Source organism: Thunnus albacares, chromosome 3 (assembly GCF_914725855.1).
Source record: "Thunnus albacares chromosome 3, fThuAlb1.1, whole genome shotgun sequence".
Classification (NCBI taxonomy): domain Eukaryota; kingdom Metazoa; phylum Chordata; class Actinopteri; order Scombriformes; family Scombridae; genus Thunnus; species Thunnus albacares.
The window spans coordinates 8,190,849-8,209,295 of NC_058108.1; the positions used below are offsets into that span (position 1 = coordinate 8,190,849).

The 18,447-nt window shown below is 38.9% G+C and overlaps 2 protein-coding genes across 2 annotated transcripts; both read left to right on the forward strand.

The window, feature by feature from the left end:
- The first annotated feature begins 3,044 nt into the window (after positions 1 to 3,044).
- LOC122979673 (deoxycytidylate deaminase-like) lies at positions 3,045 to 9,758 on the forward strand. The gene is made up of 5 exons (XM_044347327.1): positions 3,045 to 3,277; positions 5,381 to 5,510; positions 6,761 to 6,877; positions 8,695 to 8,791; positions 9,701 to 9,758. The coding sequence occupies exons 1-5, from the start codon at positions 3,227 to 3,229 to the stop codon at positions 9,756 to 9,758; spliced, it is 453 nt and encodes a 150-aa protein (XP_044203262.1). The 5' UTR covers positions 3,045 to 3,226.
- A 7,007-nt stretch (positions 9,759 to 16,765) lies between these two features.
- On the forward strand, positions 16,766 to 17,503 carry LOC122979682 (Kv channel-interacting protein 4-like). The gene is made up of 4 exons (XM_044347346.1): positions 16,766 to 16,965; positions 17,143 to 17,212; positions 17,362 to 17,432; positions 17,492 to 17,503. Exons 1-4 carry the CDS (start codon positions 16,786 to 16,788, stop codon positions 17,501 to 17,503), a joined length of 333 nt encoding a protein of 110 aa, XP_044203281.1. The 5' UTR covers positions 16,766 to 16,785.
- The last annotated feature ends 944 nt before the right edge of the window (positions 17,504 to 18,447 follow it).

An 18,447-nucleotide genomic window follows, 5' to 3' on the forward strand; every position in this document is an offset into this window, starting at 1 on the left:
ACTTTCCTTTTTGATAAAGCTTATAGTTAGGGCCAACCAGGCTCGCCTTGGGGCAGCCCTTAGTTATGCTGCTATAGGCCTAGACTGCTGGGGGACTTCCCATGATGCACTGAGCTCCTCTCTCCTCCTCCTCCTCTCCATCTGTATGCATTCATGTAACATCAATGCATGTCAATAACTTTGCTTCTTCCCCGGAGTTTTTTGTGCTTTCTCATCTCACAGGAAACCCTGGGTTCTGGGCCGAGCCTTCGCGGTCCTTCACAGTCCTGATGGCATCCTTCCCTGGCTATTGATACTTATACTTATTGTTGTTGTTATGATTGTTATTCTTCTGTCCCCCCTTCCCCTTTCCCTCTCTCTTTCTCTCTCTCAACCCAACCAGTCAAAGCAGATGGCCGCCCACCAAGAGCCGGGTTCTGCTTGAAGTTTCTACCCGTTAAAGGGGAGTTTTTCCTTACCGCTGTCGCCAAGTGCTTGCTCATGGGGGAATTGTTGGGTCTCTGTAAATTAAAGAGTACGGTCTTGACCTGCTCTATGTGAAAAGTGCCTTGAGATGATTTTTGTTGTGATATGGCACTATATAAATAAAAATTGATTGATTGATTGATTGATAGCTGTTGACTTCAACAGCGGACACTTGTCCTTCCAATGACCCTCCCCATGGAAGTAACTACAAACTCTGGCAACCTCAGGCCGCCCTGTAAATGCAGGCTTACACAAAGAGCCAGATGAAAATTTTGCACCACCACGGGAGTTACCACAATTATCTTCACCAATTCTCCAATCACCCCAAATTCACGTCTCTGAAAAACGACCCTATGCGTCAACAAAAAATCTGCCAATTCAGCTGCTTTAAGCATGCTGGAGGGTTTCTGCTCATTATATATATTTTTATATAAGTAGCAATGCATTGAGGAATAGCATTTTTAAACTGTTGCAACACAATCAGCTCACAAAGATTGTCAAAAGTATCAACTTTTGCAGCTAAGCACCAATGGTGAAAATTGGATGCCAGACAAACTCCACATTGGTTTGTCTATCACCTAGGTGATTTGGCCTAGCTAAGTGCAACACCATGCGCCAATTCCTACCTGAGGCACAAAACAAACTTTTTAACAAACAACCTGGCTCAAATGGCCATAACAAAAGTGGCCATAACATGTTTCTCCCTGTTAAATGGGTTTTTTGGGAGGTTTTCCTTTTTCAAAGTGAAGATCTTAGGACAGGGAATGTTCAACAGAGTGGTTCAACTTGAACAAAATATTTGTGTTCATCCTGAAGTTTTATTACTCCATTTCCAGAAGAAAAAGGAGATACTGGAGGAAAGTAACATAACAAGTTTCTAGTCAGTTTTGAGATCAGTGAGAGTCTGAGCTGTCACATAAACACACATGGTAGCTAGGAAGCTACTGCTAACTTCTGTATAGTTGGAACATTTGCTGCAAAAACACTCCAGCAGTCAAATTGCGTTAATAAACGATGGACAAATGTAACTGCATTCAGTCTAAAAGCACCTAAAGACAGCTCTGTTAAAAGGAGTAAATGATACCAAAATAGATTTGCTAGACAATAATCTGGTATTTCTTCACCCAGGCCACATGGAGAATTGCCCCAGGAAATTTGTTTCATGAATGACTAATAGAACTGGATCGAAGTTTCGTTTCAGTTTTTTAGTTTTAAAACAGGGTGTAGTTTATTCTGTGAGTAAATGAGTCAGTTGATGTGCTAGGTTTTTACATGGTTTGGTTGATTGGTTGGATGTTGTAAATTGGACCATAGTATGCCAATCTGCATTGTCACTTGGAGGTCATAAATTCCACTTCCATAATGACATAACTGAAAGAAATCATGCACACATCCTCACACATGTACAGTGGGGTCCAAAAGTCTGAGACCACTTTCCCATTTGGGAAGCTCAAAATCTTATAGACCCTTATTTGAGCCCATATATCACTTGCCCCACTGGAAAGAGACACTCACATAGTGGGCAGTGAAGGATGGAAGTCTGGAACTCTTTCCTATCAGTTAACATGCAGGATCACAAATAGCATCTCAGACTGATGGTGACGAGTCTATGTGTGATTATTCCCAAACAGACATCGGCAGGATCTGTCTCAGAATAATCAGATATTCTCTTTCACACAGGAACATATTGTTGAGATACCCAAATATGGTCTCTATGGGTGCAGCTACCACACCTTAATGATGACGTAGTGTGTGTCCAATAGACTGCGTATAAATATGATTTGTCCTATTTGTCTACAACCGCTGACACTGTCATACAGCACAGCATTGCAACATCTAATAAAAAGCAGAAAAACCTCAAGTCACTCTGGGATTTGACTTGATTCCACAAGATATGAAAAGAAACCGTCAGCAGCTGCAGCCTGGTCCTTCACATGGGTAACTAGTCTTAACTTTTTGTCTATTGCACTCATTATACGTTCACCCTAGCCTCAGTTTGTGTCTCTTATTTATTATAATTATTACATTCAACATGAGAGGCACAAATTAAGAGGTTACATTGTCTAGTTTCAGTCTTGTATTTCTCAGATTTAAAGCGTCTTTCTAAAAGAATCTGTTCCTTTTATCACTCTTTCATCCTGTTAGTTACATTTGCTATTAAGCCATAAATAAAAGTGTTCACTCTGCTCAGTCCCCTCATGTCTGACTGACCGTAAGTTAGATTAATGACACTAGTGAGTGTTTCTGTGTATATGTGACATTTTCAGCACATTTTCTGTTTTTGAATAGAACAGCAAGCCCATTGTGGGTGTTGATGCTGAAACATCAATTAGTCAATTAGTTTGTTGAGAAATGTCACTGATGACAATCCAGTAATTGGCAACTCAGCTATTTGACCATCATTCAACTAAGTTACACTTTTTATAGTGATTTCTTTTTCTATTTTCTGTTTGCACCTATATATGTAGCCCTAAATTCATTGTCTTAGTTCATATATTTGCACCTACAACATATAGTTTCATTGTCCAGAGATCTAAAGTAATGATGTTTTAGCATCTTCTCAAAATGTTCCTCCTCACATAAGCTAATACAAGGGAGGGAATGACTGCACTGAAATTAGCTGTGATTTCAGTAAATGGAAAGCCTCTTACGTCAAAATGGTTTAAGAGATTGATTTTCTCCAGATCACAAAACTTAACATCCTCTCTTTGTCTCTTTTTTCTATGGCAGCGCAGAAATCCTGGACTGTTCTGACTACTTCATGGCTGTAGCTGCCCTGACAGCTAAGAGGAGCAAAGACCCAAACACAAAGGTGTGTGTTCACATATATTGCCGATCTCGACACCTTGACTCTCCAAAAACTTGAAAGGAATGTTTCCAGGAAATTTGTTACACGAATGACTGGTAGAAGTGGATCAGCCAGCTTTTATTGGCAGCAATTGGCAGTCATTGCACAAGATCATTTGTACAAATCACTGTTAAAAAATAATAATGTGTTGTAATGTGACAAGGCTATGGTTAAGATCTAGTTAGGATTAGGCACAAAAACCAAAGAAAGATCATAGTTTGCATTAAAATGATCACTTTGTTAAGGGTAGAGAACATGTGGTGTGGGTTAAAGTTACTACTTCCTTAAAGTTAAGTTACCTTCGTTGTCATGGCTACAGTATTAACCACGGGGTTAAGAAATGATTTCTCAACTTACATATATGTCATCTGAATTGTGCCATGGAACTACAAGTTGTTTTTGGGTGCCTGACATTACAACCATTTCTCTTGGGAGGACAACAGGGCAAAATAACGTAGCCATACATCCTCCCAAGTTCCAACTCGGAAATTGAGCTACAGGCATTAGCAATGAATACACTGAGTGCATTTCAGTCATGTGCATAACAAAAACAAAAGAGTGTGACTGAAATACCAAAAAGTTTTTAAAAAGTTAAGATATCACTTGGCTAAAGTGGAAAAATAGCTGTATCAATAAAATCAAAATGCAAAGGGAAGTGTAATGAAAACAGACTAGGTGAATGAATCATGACATAGCCTACATGGAGATGTGACAGTAGCGACAGACCAACACAAGTGGAGTAATGTTCACCAAATTACTACGTGAAACAAACAGAAATGTCATATTTCTGTTAATGATGTGAGTGTGTGAGAAGGAATAAATCAGTTCGACACAAAAAACAGAGATGGTGAACTAGCGGTTAGCATGGCTACCGTTAGCATACAGCTTCAGAGACTCATAGTTGAGCACAATCCCAATGACACTAGAATATCAAGCAAACACTCACCAAACATATGCAGACAAGGTGACAGGCAACAATTCAATAAGAACACAGTAAACCCATGTTTAACCTTACGTTTACACAACTTTTGCCCATACAACAAAACCTCATTTCCATCACGTTTTCAATATAGGTAGGCCTAAGTCTTACTTTCTTATGCTGATTTTCTAGAAATTCTGTTCAAATTTGCACCACATTCAGATGGAAACCTGACTGCTGATTAAGAGACAAGAGGGGAACATTCATACCTGTTTGGCCTGTTTGGTCAGACGATGAACACAAAAGGAGAGACAGGGGAATATACTATGCTTTATACTTAAATAAAGGGATAACATTAACTGTATAGTGTAGAAATTGTAGATTAATCCAGTTTTACTTTTCGTTGTGTAATTTAAAAAAGGAGAGTATATATTGAATAACACATGTAAAGATATTAATAAAATTCTGAGCTCCCCCATGAATCCTGATGAGTTGGTTTACACCACTCCACAATTAAATAATTTTTGGGAAGCACAGCTCAACCTACTCATCTGAAAGATGTGTCTGAGTCGACAAAATTATGATTTGGGTACAGCCCTCTTTTTTCCCCCAATTAATTAGCAATTCCCCTGTTATTCATTTTGAATTTGTGAGACATTTGTGATTGAGGAGACACAGGCGGGTATTAGAACTCAACACAATCAACCACATATATATCCATTATGTATATATGGATTCTGTTGGACATTTATATCATATGTAAGTGAATTTTTTTAAATTTTCAGTGTTTCGAATGAGAGAACCTTTGTACAATGAGTTTAACGTATAGTTTCCTTGAGGTTCTAAAGCATCCAAAGTTAAAGTTAAATCACAGAGAACAAACTTTGGGATGATAAGTCTGATCATTGGGGGAGTGGGAAGGGGAGAAGCTCTTAAAATAGACCTTATTGAGTAGGTGAATGTTTCTACAGAAAGCCAAACTCAAACACATTTAGAAATGAACAAAGCTGAGCACTCTCACAGAGATCCACACACAGAGAGGTTGAGAGTGTGTTTAATCATACTGAAATTAAAGGGCTGTTATGTATCATCTTTGATTATATAAAGACAAAATGGACTAAACAGTGTAATATCTCTCTATGTTTCAGGTGGGGGCCTGTATCGTGAACCAGGAGAATAAGATAGTCAGTACTGGTCACAATACAATGCCCAATGGCTGCGATGACAAGCTACCATGGGCACGAGAAGGAGACAAACTGAAGACTAAGTACCCTTATGGTTAGAATACACACTCCTTAGTTTTTAATTCTTAAATACACACATTGTTTTTTTAAATTATTTTTATACACAGATCAGAATAATCAGCAGCAGGTCTCTGAAAGCAAACCAGCTCTATCTCTACTCAGACTCTTGTTCTGGGCCTGATTACAGTTATTTTGGATAGTCTGAAATAATACTGGTTTTATTTTTATCTGCAATCAAAGTGTTGGGTTTTATTAATTCAAAGGAAATGTGTGTGATTAATCAGAATCAGCTTTATTGTCATTGTTAAAGACAATAAAATTATAGATGTAAGTAAATCAAGGTTTATTTATATAGCACTTTTCAGAACAAAACTTACAAGGTGCCTCACATTAAAAGCATTAAATATCAAACAAGAATGATAATAATGACAAAAAAAAGTGTCAGCAAAGGCTGTAAATTAAAAGTTGTTCATACGTCAGTGCTGAGTACTGTTCATTGTCTCAGAGCTATAACTCAAAGGCAATACCACTGTTTCACCTGCAGAGTGAGATAGAGGGTAAATAATGAATCTCCATCTTTATTAATAAGATGCTTCAGATCAGGCTTTAGAGTCATTTACTTGAAACATAGTCAGACCCTCACATACACATGTAAGGGAAGAAATTTCTTCAGTTTCTTCACAAAATATTCTCAGTTTCTTCACAAAATATTTCTGCATAATAACTGATTCCTAAAGACAACACATAAAGATCAAAACCCTGATAGTGACCTAAAAGGGTTCATCCTTTGGAGAGCAAGAATGTGCTGTGACATTTCATGCCTCATTTCAATTTGTCCAGCAGACAAAGTATTATGGCCATTTTTAAGGAAAAAATTAGATTTTGAGAAAAAAACTGAAATATTTTAAGAAAAATGTAATTGTAATTTTGATCAATAATTTAATTTAATTAGTTTTTTTTCAAAATCACTCTATGAAAAAAATCTGAATATTACAGGAATAAAGTTGTAATTTTATGGAAAATAATATTTCAAGATTAAACAAATATTTCTAATTAAAAATATTTTTACATTTAACACTTCTTTTTACTTATCAGTGAACATACTATACTATACATACTATTACTTCAGGTCAAACCCATTATCCTGATTCAGCAGTAACAAATACATCACACCGGTCATGTACAAAAGCCTGAGTTTGACGCACAAACACACACACATGTGATCCAGATTGCCATGACAGCACTGAAGGTGATGTCTTGTATTGACTCGGCTCTATCCCACAGTGTGCCATGCAGAGCTGAACGCATTTATGAACAAGAACAGTGCTGATGTGAGGGGCTGCACCATCTATGTGACTCTGTTCCCCTGCAACGAGTGTACCAAGCTCATCATCCAGGGAGGTGGGTACTGACAACACACACACACACACACACACACACTCTCAGGTCAGTAAGTAGGTTCTACTTATGGATTGTCCTCTGCTTTACATTTGAGTCTAAAGGGGATGAGGAAGGACAGAAAGGGAAGGAGTTATATGTCATACAATTCCTTAGAAGTACTGTATATACTTCATGTGCGTTCTAGGAATATGACATTTTTTACCAGCTGCTCAACTGAAGCAAATTTGTCAAAATAAACTATCTATAATTTTGTCATCCTGATTTTAGTCTATTCTGTACACAAGACACCTGTTGCTTAAGGCTTCTTCCATTTCTCCCTGTTAAATGGCTTGTTTTTGATTTGAGGTGATCCTACATTTTGACCATGTACCAAAGGCCTTATCACAGGCCACAGCTGATGAAGCAAACATGTAGTGTCTATCATAATAATGACAACAGTGAAACTGATTCAGTGGTAGTTTCGCTGTACTGTAGTTGACCATGAAGGAGCAGTGACAAGGGGCATGTTTTGTATTTAACAATGCTCTAAGTGAGCAGTTCAATAATAATACAGGAAGTTTGGAAGTGTCATGCCGCCCATTTCATAGGGTCTCTATAGTATACTTTGTTTAACCCAAGGATGTTTCTTGTTCCAAATAAAGTATTAAGTCTGGCTGTTTAAGTAATTAAAATGAATTAAGGAAATATATCCAATAAACTGTCTTTATCTTTTGGCTACTAGAGATCCAGATCTTAAGTATTAAAGCTTTTCAGACTCATTTTAAAGGGGGCTGAAGTAGGGAGTCCTTTTGTCATATCTTTGATTGGCATTAGTTCACTTTTTTGAGGATTAATTTTGTAGCTTCATATTTTACCAAACCCAAAGTCAAGTTTTGGAAGATGTAATAAGGGGACAGATACATAACAACACATCATCTGCATAAAGTGACACCTTATGGTCTAGGCCCCAGTGGTGAATTCCTCTGATGCAAACATTTTCCTTCAGAGCAATAACTAATGGCTAAATTGCCACATCAAAAAGAAGGGGAGTCGGAGGGTACTCCTGTCTTGTGCCACACTGCAGTTTAAAATCTTAATCCATGGTATAGATTTGGAACCAAGACTGAAATTTTTGGAGGGTTTAAAAAAGAAAATCCCATTTCACCAAGTCAAACACCTTTTCTACATCATGCAAGACAATTATCTCTGAGGTATCAGATGAAGATGGACTATAGATTATATTATTTCACAGTTCACAGTTCGTAGTCCACTATTTCTTTAATATCTAATGTTAAAGACAGAGTGTCTGTTCTTAATGAAACCCTTTTGATTAGTTGAAATGATGGTAGAATCTTCTCCAGATGACGAGTGAGAGCTTTTTCAAGAATTTTAGCATTTGTATGAAAGAAAATCAAGAATTCTGCACACTGTCCATCACTTGAACTCACTTTTTTAACACAATATTTAGGTCCTCAAACCTTCGTCAGGAAAATTCGCACGGACAAACAATGAATTTTGGCTCAAGGTCAGAGGACTGAAATGAAAAATGTTGACTGAAAGTGTCCACAAAAGACCAGCGTGAATGAGGTCATTGCAGCTGTACGCTGTAAGTTGTAAAAATAAGAAGCTTTAAATCAGCTTTTTTGTCACAATATAATGTAACTGCTTATGTCAACTGAATATGATGTCCTCATTTCATCTCTCCTCTGTCCTTTGTCCTCTCTCGTCCTGCTTTCATTCGTCATACACTTCCCCAAGAAGACAATAATAACAGTCTTTATTTTGCACTTCTACCTACCCTCTGCATCCCTTCATAATCCCTCCCTCTCTTTGTCCAGGTATCGAGAATGTGGTCTATCTTTCTGATAAGTATCATGACGACGAGAAGACAGTCGCTTCCAAGACGATGCTTGACTTGGCCGGAATACCATACGAGTGGGTAACAAACTTTCTCTGTCACACATGCCAAAATAGATCAGTTTTTTTGAGGCCTTAATGGAAAATGTCACCTTCTAATATGTTGACACCATTATCTCATTGATTTGAGGTGTCCAGTGTGGTTTAAGAGACATTGGGCCTCAAGCAAGAAGCATTCGTACAAATAGATTTGTTCTTAAATAGCTCGTACGAGTAATTTAAGAGACTTTGTAACATTCACCCATTTTCTCCTTCTTACTTACTCCATGGGGCAAAAAACACTGATTTGACCTGAAATCATGAGGCCTTTGTCAGAATGAATTTGGAGTTTAATTATGATGCCAAAATTAACTAAAATAAAATGCATAACGAAAACAAAATGATCACACCATATTGTCATCATCATGTTTTGCTAATTTAATTTTTTCGATGCGATGATTTTTATGTGAGCGGTAGTTGTTTACTGTTTGGTAACATTTTAGTGAATTAATCATGTCAAAGTGGAACACACAGCCTTACATGGCAATTTTAGAGGCGGTGATCACATTGATGAAATGTCAGAAACACATGTCATGGGTGGCATTCACCTGGCTGAAACAAGCGATTTAGGACACTTTTGTGAATCTGTTGATTCACGTACGCGTATACCTGAAAGAAACAAGAGATTTAGGAGAAGAATAAGAAATGATCTTGCATGAAGCTTACTTTGTGATGATATTGTAATGAACATATTTTATTATTCTAATGTGTCCTCAATGTTCACCCCTCTGCATTTAATTTGATATAATGACTTGAAAAGACAATGAAAATGTGACTTTCACCCTCATTCATTTTTTTATTTGGTGTTTTCCGTGTGTGTCCTCATATCTGTGTGTCCCTGACTTATGTGTATATTGTGTTTTTCTTCCTCTTTGTGTGTTTTGACAGGCAATTCAACCCCAGAGGGCCTGGCATCATTGATGTTGATATCAGAGGGACCGACTGAAAATGCAAAGGAAGTGGGGAGGCAGAGGGAGACTGACAAGATAGAAAGAGACTTTGATGCCTCTTTTCTTGTCCTCTTGCCCCCTGCTTTGTCCAAAGGAAAATTTGAGGAACCTCGACTTTGGCGTCTTTTGATATTTTGATTAACCAGATATTCATAATAGTTTAATCTGAGGCTTCGCCCAATGTGGCAGACTGTGGTGGAAGGTCTTTCTATGCTTCTTTCACTTTATTTTATTTTAAAACTTCTTTGGGTTCAGGAATATGAAAGAATTATGCATACACTGTCTTGAGTGTTTGATTTTAAGATCTTTTGTGATGTCAATTAGATCTTCTCATATCTGTCTGCAAAGGGGAAAACCTGACTTTCTTTTGAGCTGTGAATGTGCGTATCAAACGACCAATCAGTGATCCTCATTGTTTGGGGAACCACTTTGTTTTGGCTCTAAATGATTTAACTTGACGTTTTTGAAATTAGAGGTAGATTTAAATGCATGTTGATGAAATGATAGTGGATTGAAAAATAATAAAAATTGAAGCTAAGGTTAAGTGTAGTTTGACAGATATGCAAATTCACATGTGATGCTTTAGCCACTTTCCATTAAAATAACTGCCAACACTGCTCTGATCAGTTATGGGTTTCTTCAGTTTCTTTCAGGGGACACAATATTTATATATGTGTACCAGTACACTGCAGAATATGGCTTGACTCCCTCAGGTGACATATAGGTGACGTCATCAGTAACAAATACCGAATATGTTTTAAAAACTCTTTATGAGAATGACTGGCAGCGGCTGGATCCGAAGACTACAGATTAGAATCTTTACATATCACACACATATGATTTTATCTGCTGCTCGTCAACACTAACTGACCCAGACTGCGACAGACTGGCTCCAACTCTCATTTTCTCATCAGCCATCACACCCAAGTCTAATTCGTCTCAGCAGTCACAATGTGTGTTCCTGACTGTCATACTGTCTATCATGATGTTAAGAACAAGTGGGAAAAACATCTCAATTCTGTAAATGCATACCATCATTCCTTCAACCATGTCAGCTATCAGTGCAGTTGGAGTCAATAAAATTTTGGGACCACATAAACTAGTCCACTGTGTTCCTTATTCTTGAAAATGTGTTTTAGGGTTTACACTCACACAATTCACAAGATGAATATGTTCAGTTTGTCATTTATGTTAGAATTGTGTATTAGGAGCTATTTGTTAGGTAGCTCTCATACACTGCTTAACAGGTTTAAATGAAATTTGGTGTAAAGTTCAGCTTCACCATGTGGCCATTTGTAAAAGAAATGAAACAGCCTTGGTGAAAACTTCTAAAACACTGCAAGATGTAAAAAATTACTTTTTAAAACATATAATGAATGTGGATGATGGATGACTGACAGGCAGTAGAATTCAAATTCATTTGCATTCATCTTCATCCTATGTAGGCTACACCCAACATGCATTCACACTGCCTCAAAATGTCCCTTCATCTTCTATCTGAACATACTTTAAAGGGGACATATCATGCTTGTATTATTATTATTGTTGTTATTATTATTTTCTGTTATTTTTATACAGTTATGATGTCAAATGTCTGTTAAACATGGTCAAAGGTTCAAAACTTGAGGTGAATTATGTAGAAATGTTCCCTGAAAGTCATCGGGTAATGCTGTGTAACGGGTATAGAATGGACCCAATAGCAGCACAAATGACACCGGTATAAATTTTACAGTCTTTATTCCACACAATGTCAAGGCAATAGTAGCACGGTCAGAGAAACACAGTTCTGATGAGTATGGCTCCACCGGGAATTGAACCCTGATCTTCCACTCCCAAGGCAGACAAAGACCAGGGAACAGGCAGGCAGAACTTAGAGTCAGGGACAGAAGGCTGGTGGGTTTACTGGGGCAGAGACGAGGAGCGATGGTCGGAGACAAGCTGATCAGGAACCAAGAAGACAGTCCAGAGATGAAGGCAAGATGACTTAGCATAGTAGCATAGACAATCTGACAAAGAGGGAGTGGGCCGAGGCAGCTTATTTACTGGCTTGATTGGAGATGAGCAGGTGGGAGCGCCAGGTGAAAGTGGTTGAACTAATGAGGGGTGTGGCAGAGCAGAGAGTGAGACTGAATGATTGGATAATTCCCACAGCAACAGGTGAGGGGGAGAGCAGACTCTGACAGAACCCCCCCCCCCCCCCTCAAGGGATGGTTCCCTACATCCCTAAAAAGGCACTATAAACAGGGCAGGAGACAGGCCTAAAACTCCTTGGAGTCAGCCGATGGACACGCATAGAGCGTGGGAGCTTCAACCGTACTGCAACGGGGTTGATGACCTTCTGTATTGTGAAGGGTCTAATGTGTTTGGGTGCCATCTTCCTGGATTCCACGTGGAGGGGCAGGTCTCGGGTGGAGAGCCACACTCACTGACCCACTTGGTAAGTAGGTGCAGGGGTGCGGCGGCGGTTGGCGGTGGCAGTGTTGCGGTCCACAGACCAAAGGAGGATGGAACGGGCCCGGAGCCAGGTTCTGCGGCAGTGGCGGATGAAGGCTTGGACAGACAGGCAGGAAACCTCCTTCTCCTGGGTGGGGAACAACGGTGGTTGATAGCCGTAGGCACATTGGAAAGGAGAGAGGCCGGTGGCAGAGCAGATGAGGGAGTTGTGGGCATATTCTACCCACAACAGCTGTGAGGACCAGGAGGAGGGGTTCTGGGAGACCATGCACTGCAGGGCCGTTTCCAACTCCTGGTTCATACGCTCCGTTTGCCCATTGGTCTGAGGGTGGAAGCCAGAGGACAGACTGGCGGTGGCACCCAGGAGACTGCAGAACTCTCTCCAAAAAACGGAGGCAAATTGAGGCCCACGGTCCGACACCACATCGACAGGGAGGCCATGAAGATGGAATATGTGGAGCAGGACCAACTGAGCAGTTCTCTTGGCTGAAGGGAGCTTGGGCAGAGGCATGAAGTGGGCCATTTTACTGAAGCGGTCCACAATGGTCAGGATGACAGTATAGCCTTCAGAAGAGGGAAGGCCTGTCACAAAGTCCATGGACTTTGATATTTGATTGGTCTTTCAGTTACCATAAGACCTGGAGGAGAAACAGCTGGTTGGGCTCTGTCCAAAGTTAAAAAAAATGTGTCTATGAATCTGAATAATTAATATGTCATATTGTTTAAATTGGACATAAACATAAATATAAAAGAGACAGTTTGTGCGAAGAACTTTGTGCTACATCCCAAGCTCCAGTGTTATAGCCAGAGAGGCTGCACATCCGCTCACTGTTCAAAAAATAACCCCAAAACCTAACTGTACATTTGCTCAGATTAAAAAAACAATGAGATATATTGTGTTAATTAGTGAGCTTTAGAGGTGCTGGCAGGCACATTTTTGAATGAGTCAGGATAGAGACAATTCTCTGCTCTGCTGAACGATATTTGAATAATACAACAATGATATATTTTTTCATTTTTTTCTTCTCATTCATTTTATTATTCAATTCACATGAATAAGTATGTGCAACTGTGAAGCATCTCAAGATCTCAAATATGCCCTAACAATATCTAGTTACCTACAGTAGGGGGAAACGTGGGACTGTTCACTGTTTCACTGTGGGACTCTCTGAATGCGTGTAAGTCCCTAGTTCTGGCATGATCCGGGAGGACTTTGTGAAGAGCAGTCACTTTTCCCTGCCTCATCATTTTTGTCCTCTTTTCAGGAAAAAATATTATCTGTTGCCTCAGTACCAACCCTGGTACCTTTAACATGAACATAATTAGTGTCTGGTGCAGACCTGATGATACTTATTTTTTGTTGAATTTATCGGTTTATGATAATATCAGTGATAAGCAGTGACTGTTAACATATTTATGACAATATTTGGGATTGGAGAGACGTGAGAAACATATGAGATGTTTTAGTGCTGGCTTTTCCACCCATCTCTCTTTTCCCGTTACAGTGAGGTTCCCATTGATTTCATGTGTTGTCAGAAAATCAAACACAGAAGACAAATGTGTTATATTTTACAGGTTGCCTCTGTAGGTGTCAGTGGGAGAGGAGGAGGTGTGTCATTGATTTTGCTTTAAAAACATCCAACAGGTTTCTCCACCTGTCTGCAGTGATGCTCATTGTCTTTTCTCTGAGTTGGAGGCCTTTTACAGTTGAGTTTAATCTAGTTCAACACTGGCCTCTGCTGGCAGGAAGGGCACATGACTGTCTGCATGTTGGACAAAATATTACACTTTTTGAGCTAATGTTCCTTTTTCACAGTACACATTGTGACTCATTATAGTAGGAAAAGCACAGATGTTATTAATAACATTAACGATGCCTCTGTTCCATTAATTAAGTCATGACAGTGTGACAGTGAACCAACATGCACAATACCAGGACCCTGAAACTGAACCAGCTAAATGGAATTCAGCCATCATTAATTGTATTATTTACACCACATCATTTTACTTTTACTGTTATTGTGTTTGCTCTGTGGTTGGTTGTGTGAGTTTATTGTCAGTGTAGGTGCTGTTGTCCAGCACCTCACATCTATCTCTTTGTTCTTTGCTTGTTGTGTGTCTGGCTTTGGATAAGAGAGACTACAAAACAAGATGTCTTCAGTAATTGAAAGCAAGAGAGACAGAACACAAAGAGAATTGAGGAGCAGGCAAAGCTGCAGAATAGATGAGGAGGTTTTTCTGCAGCAGCTGTTTCAACCCCCTGATGCTCCTGCTGGAGGAGGAGGGGCAGCTGAGCTGTGATGGGAAAGAGGAGAGGTCAACGTCAAGCTCATGTAGACGGTGAGGTCCATCAGATCAGGAACAGCTGTAATGTAGTTTCAAGGAATGAAAAAGGCAGTGAAGGAGTATTGGAGCCCAGCATCAGAAAATAAAATGAGTGGAAATCCTCTTTGAACGAAAACATTTGACTGCTACAGATGCACCATCAAGATGAAAAAAACTCATCTTAGAGCTCTACAGAAGAACCAGAGATAATCCTCAATCACGTTCAGCATGGACCAGAGAAAAAGGAGATATCAGAGACTGTTGAAGATGGACAGACACATCTGCTGCTGGCTGACTGGTGACCTGTCAACAGGTACTGACAAGTTAGAGAGAAGAGTTTACAGGGAAGGAGCAGAGTGTGATGTTTAGATGTTTCTTTGTGGTTCATTTCAATGAATACAGGAAAGTCATCAACCAAATCTGCTCAGTGTAGCATGATAAGATATTGTTTATTTGACCAATACGATGCCAGTATGATAAAAAGAGTGAAAACTTTGTGTGTCTGAGTATGTATGAGTGTCTATGATGAAATCTAATGCATAATGTGTGATATTTAGTGGTTGAAGGTTACAGGTTTAAATATTCTCTTAGATGAATAATTTAGTGTGAAAGTGTTTGAGACTCCTCATGTGTTGCTGTGGAATATTATTGTTTATTTAGGTATCACCTACATGCAGGTGTATGTTTGCTGAATTGACTGAGTGATGTGTTGTTTGTTGCTGGTTGTGTGTTGGACGTGCAGACAGAGAAAGGCGGCTGGTTGTAGCAGAGAATCCTGAATGTTTCTCTAAAAGGTCAAGTGACAAAGTTGTGTTGTGGTTTCTGTAAAGGCCAGCCGACTGTGATGGTGGGTGTCTGTTCTCTTTATTGTTACACAAAGAGTTGACTACTGTGTGTGTGTGTGAATCTTTCTCAACTCTGCTGTCGTTGTCACTATCAGCCTAAATTCACATCTTAAAGGAATAGTTTGTTATTTTGTGGAGTGCTTATTTGCTTTCTTGCCAAGAGTTAGATAAGGTCAATGTCACTCTCATGTCTGTATGGTATATATGTGGCAACAGCCAGGAGACAGTTAGCTTAGCTTAGCATTGCATAAAGACTGGGAACAGGTAGCCTGACTTTCCAAAGGTAACAAATTCTGCCTCCCAGCACCTCTGAAGCTCACTTATTAACACCTGTTCAATCCATACACAATCTGAAGTGTAAAAACAACAAATTGAGCTTTTACAGGAATTTATGTGCTGGACTAGTCTGGCAAACACATGATATTATTATATATATGATTTTTACACCATAAAGTTACCTGTTAACTGTGTTAACTCATTCAAAGAAAAACAAATATAATGTTTTAAGACTTTTTATAATGTTATATATAAAATTAATCACATAAAAGCCCTATGTTGCAGAAATTTAATTCATAATCATATTTTTAAAATGCTGATTTTCAAAAAATCATCTCTTTTTAAATGAAGTCTAACTGATATGGTTAATGGTAAAATAGAGGAGATCGTTCAAAAAGAATCCAGTATTTTGAGGAGGAAGCACTCATGTTGATGAGTTTAAATAATTAAATTTACCATCAATCAAAGCTAAATTTATTTATCAGTAGCCAAATATGTCCTCTTAAAGACATCTTATGGGACCTATTGGTTAAACATGATCCTTTTCATATATATCTGAAACCAAAAATCTTGAAACTTGAATAATTTTGGACATTTAAGTCACACTCTCTGATCTCTGCATCTCTGAGCTTCAGTCATGTGTGATTTCACTCAGACCTCACATGCTGTATGTTCTCCAAACAGCTCTGATCTGATGGTTCACTGGTTCAAAACCAGGTCAGCAAACTCATTTTCTTGCACTAAGTTGCACGGACAAGTGATTCAAAGTATTTGAGTGTAGTTTGGCTCTAGTTTTCACATGGTGTCCACTATGTAGGCCAGTCTATCTGCGTCTAATCTGTGCTGTGATTGGTTGTTTCCAGGTAATCCACCATCCAAACCCAATAAAAAGACCATTAAGCAGCGGTTCCTAAAACTGCTGCCCTGCTGTCGCTCCGGCTCCAACCCTTCAATTAATCAAAGCAAGTGTCATGATGCACTCTCCTCCATCACTCAGATTTCACTTAATATGAATTTATAATAACTGCATGATAATAAAACACAGATCCTGTTAAACATCATCTTTCTCTTTTCTAGCCTTTATTTACTCCACTGTCTGCTTTTCCTCTCAGCACAGTGTTTCATGTACACTGTCGTATCTCAAGTAGTCACTATTTGGTTTCTCTCCCCACATGCAGCAAGTGAGGTTGATGAGGGTGAACACTCAACAGTGCGTTACAGACCGGAGGGGCTCGACCGTCTCATAGAACAAACCAACTTCAGCAAGAAAGAGCTGCAGATCCTCTACTGGGGATTCAAAAATGTCAGTGAATGTTTGATTCTTGTACTCTTGAATAACCGTGAACAGTATAATTGTACAGAGTTTGACCACCATAGATCTGTGTGTATGGATTTATTTTATCATATGAGAACACGTGTGTGTGAGCATATGTGTGTATGTTTGTGTGATTTTTGACATGATAATCTTTGATTTCCACAGGAGTGCCCCACTGGTGGTGTGAATGAGGAGACTTTTAAAGGCATCTACTCCCAGTTCTTCCCTCAGGGAGGTCAGTCAGACTCTTTCTTTTCATCCTGTGTTTTCATGTCTTTTCTTATCAGTAGTTATACACAAATGAGTTAACTGGATCGTTAGTGTGGTGATCACACATTTACATTGAGATATTTGCATGATCCCTTTATTTTCTTTTTATTCCAGATTCAAATATGTACGCACATTTCCTGTTTGAAGCCTTAGACAGGTACAACAATGGAGTGGTCAGCTTTGAGGTAAGACACACATCCTTTCACTCTCCTCTGACCCCATGGTCATGGTTTTCCATAATTAGGTGACTAGATGATACTAATGAGAAGAGCAGGCTTCAATCAGCCTAAAATATATCAGATTCTAGTATATTGGGCTGGTTTGGTACAGTGAATCAAAAAGATCTACAAATTTAGAGGATGAATATGGAAACTTCAACAATCCAAAATGAGAGAAACATAAGGTCTTTAATTTCAATTCATTTGAATACCAAAGAAAAATCCAGCAGAACCAGAGTGAAGGTGCAGTAAAAAAAAGAAGAGCTTTAAAAAATGATGAAGATGCTGTGATCAGAGTTTAAGCTATTAGAGAATAAAAATGTTGATGGTGCAAAGAAAGAGTTGCAGGAAAAACTATTTGATGAAGGAAAACGAGGAGCTGGAAAGAGATTTCTGCAGGGCAGAGAAAAACATAAGAGCTAAAGTCAGTGAGAAAAATATCTGAGCAGCTTGAAATACAAGACTTTGGCAAGAACATCAATGACACAAAGACATCATCTTTAAGTATGACACAAACACTGAACTAATGAAAAGACAGAAAGGAGAGATTGACTCCAAAGAGATAAAAGAAACAACAACGCAGGTCAGTAGTTGGCTCCTTCCCTCACAGCATAGCTGCATATTTTAGCAGAGTAAACATTCACCTCCAAAAACATAATAAGGAACAAAGCAGAATGAGGAGAGTTATAGGTTTATCTAGCATGAAATGAGGTGTAATATATAATAAAAACTAAAAATGCCACAGGCTTTTGTTTTCTGTGGTTTAGTGTGAACATGTTCCAGCTGCTTCACAGACAGACTAAATTAAAATGTGAACTTGACTGCATCACATCTATGGGATGTACAGTATGAGCCAGTAATATTTTCTCAGAAATACAGTTTTCGTGAATGTTAAATGACCTGTTCCGCCCAACACTAGCATGAAGCCTTTGGTCTGTGTATAGAGGCTGTCAAACCACAAACCACTCAAAACCCCAAACTA

Coding starts and splice junctions, on each gene's coding strand:
- LOC122979673 (XM_044347327.1), top strand. CDS start 3,227: ATGGCTGTAGCTGCCCTGACAGCTAAGAGGAGCAAAGACCCAAACACA. Junction 5,511..6,760: donor GAAGACTAAGTACCCTTATG/GTTAGAATACAC, acceptor TCTATCCCACAG/TGTGCCATGCAGAGCTGAAC. Junction 8,792..9,700: donor TTGGCCGGAATACCATACGA/GTGGGTAACAAA, acceptor GTGTTTTGACAG/GCAATTCAACCCCAGAGGGC.
- LOC122979682 (XM_044347346.1), top strand. CDS start 16,786: ATGTACACTGTCGTATCTCAAGTAGTCACTATTTGGTTTCTCTCCCCA. Junction 16,966..17,142: donor TCTACTGGGGATTCAAAAAT/GTCAGTGAATGT, acceptor TGATTTCCACAG/GAGTGCCCCACTGGTGGTGT. Junction 17,213..17,361: donor CCAGTTCTTCCCTCAGGGAG/GTCAGTCAGACT, acceptor TTTTTATTCCAG/ATTCAAATATGTACGCACAT.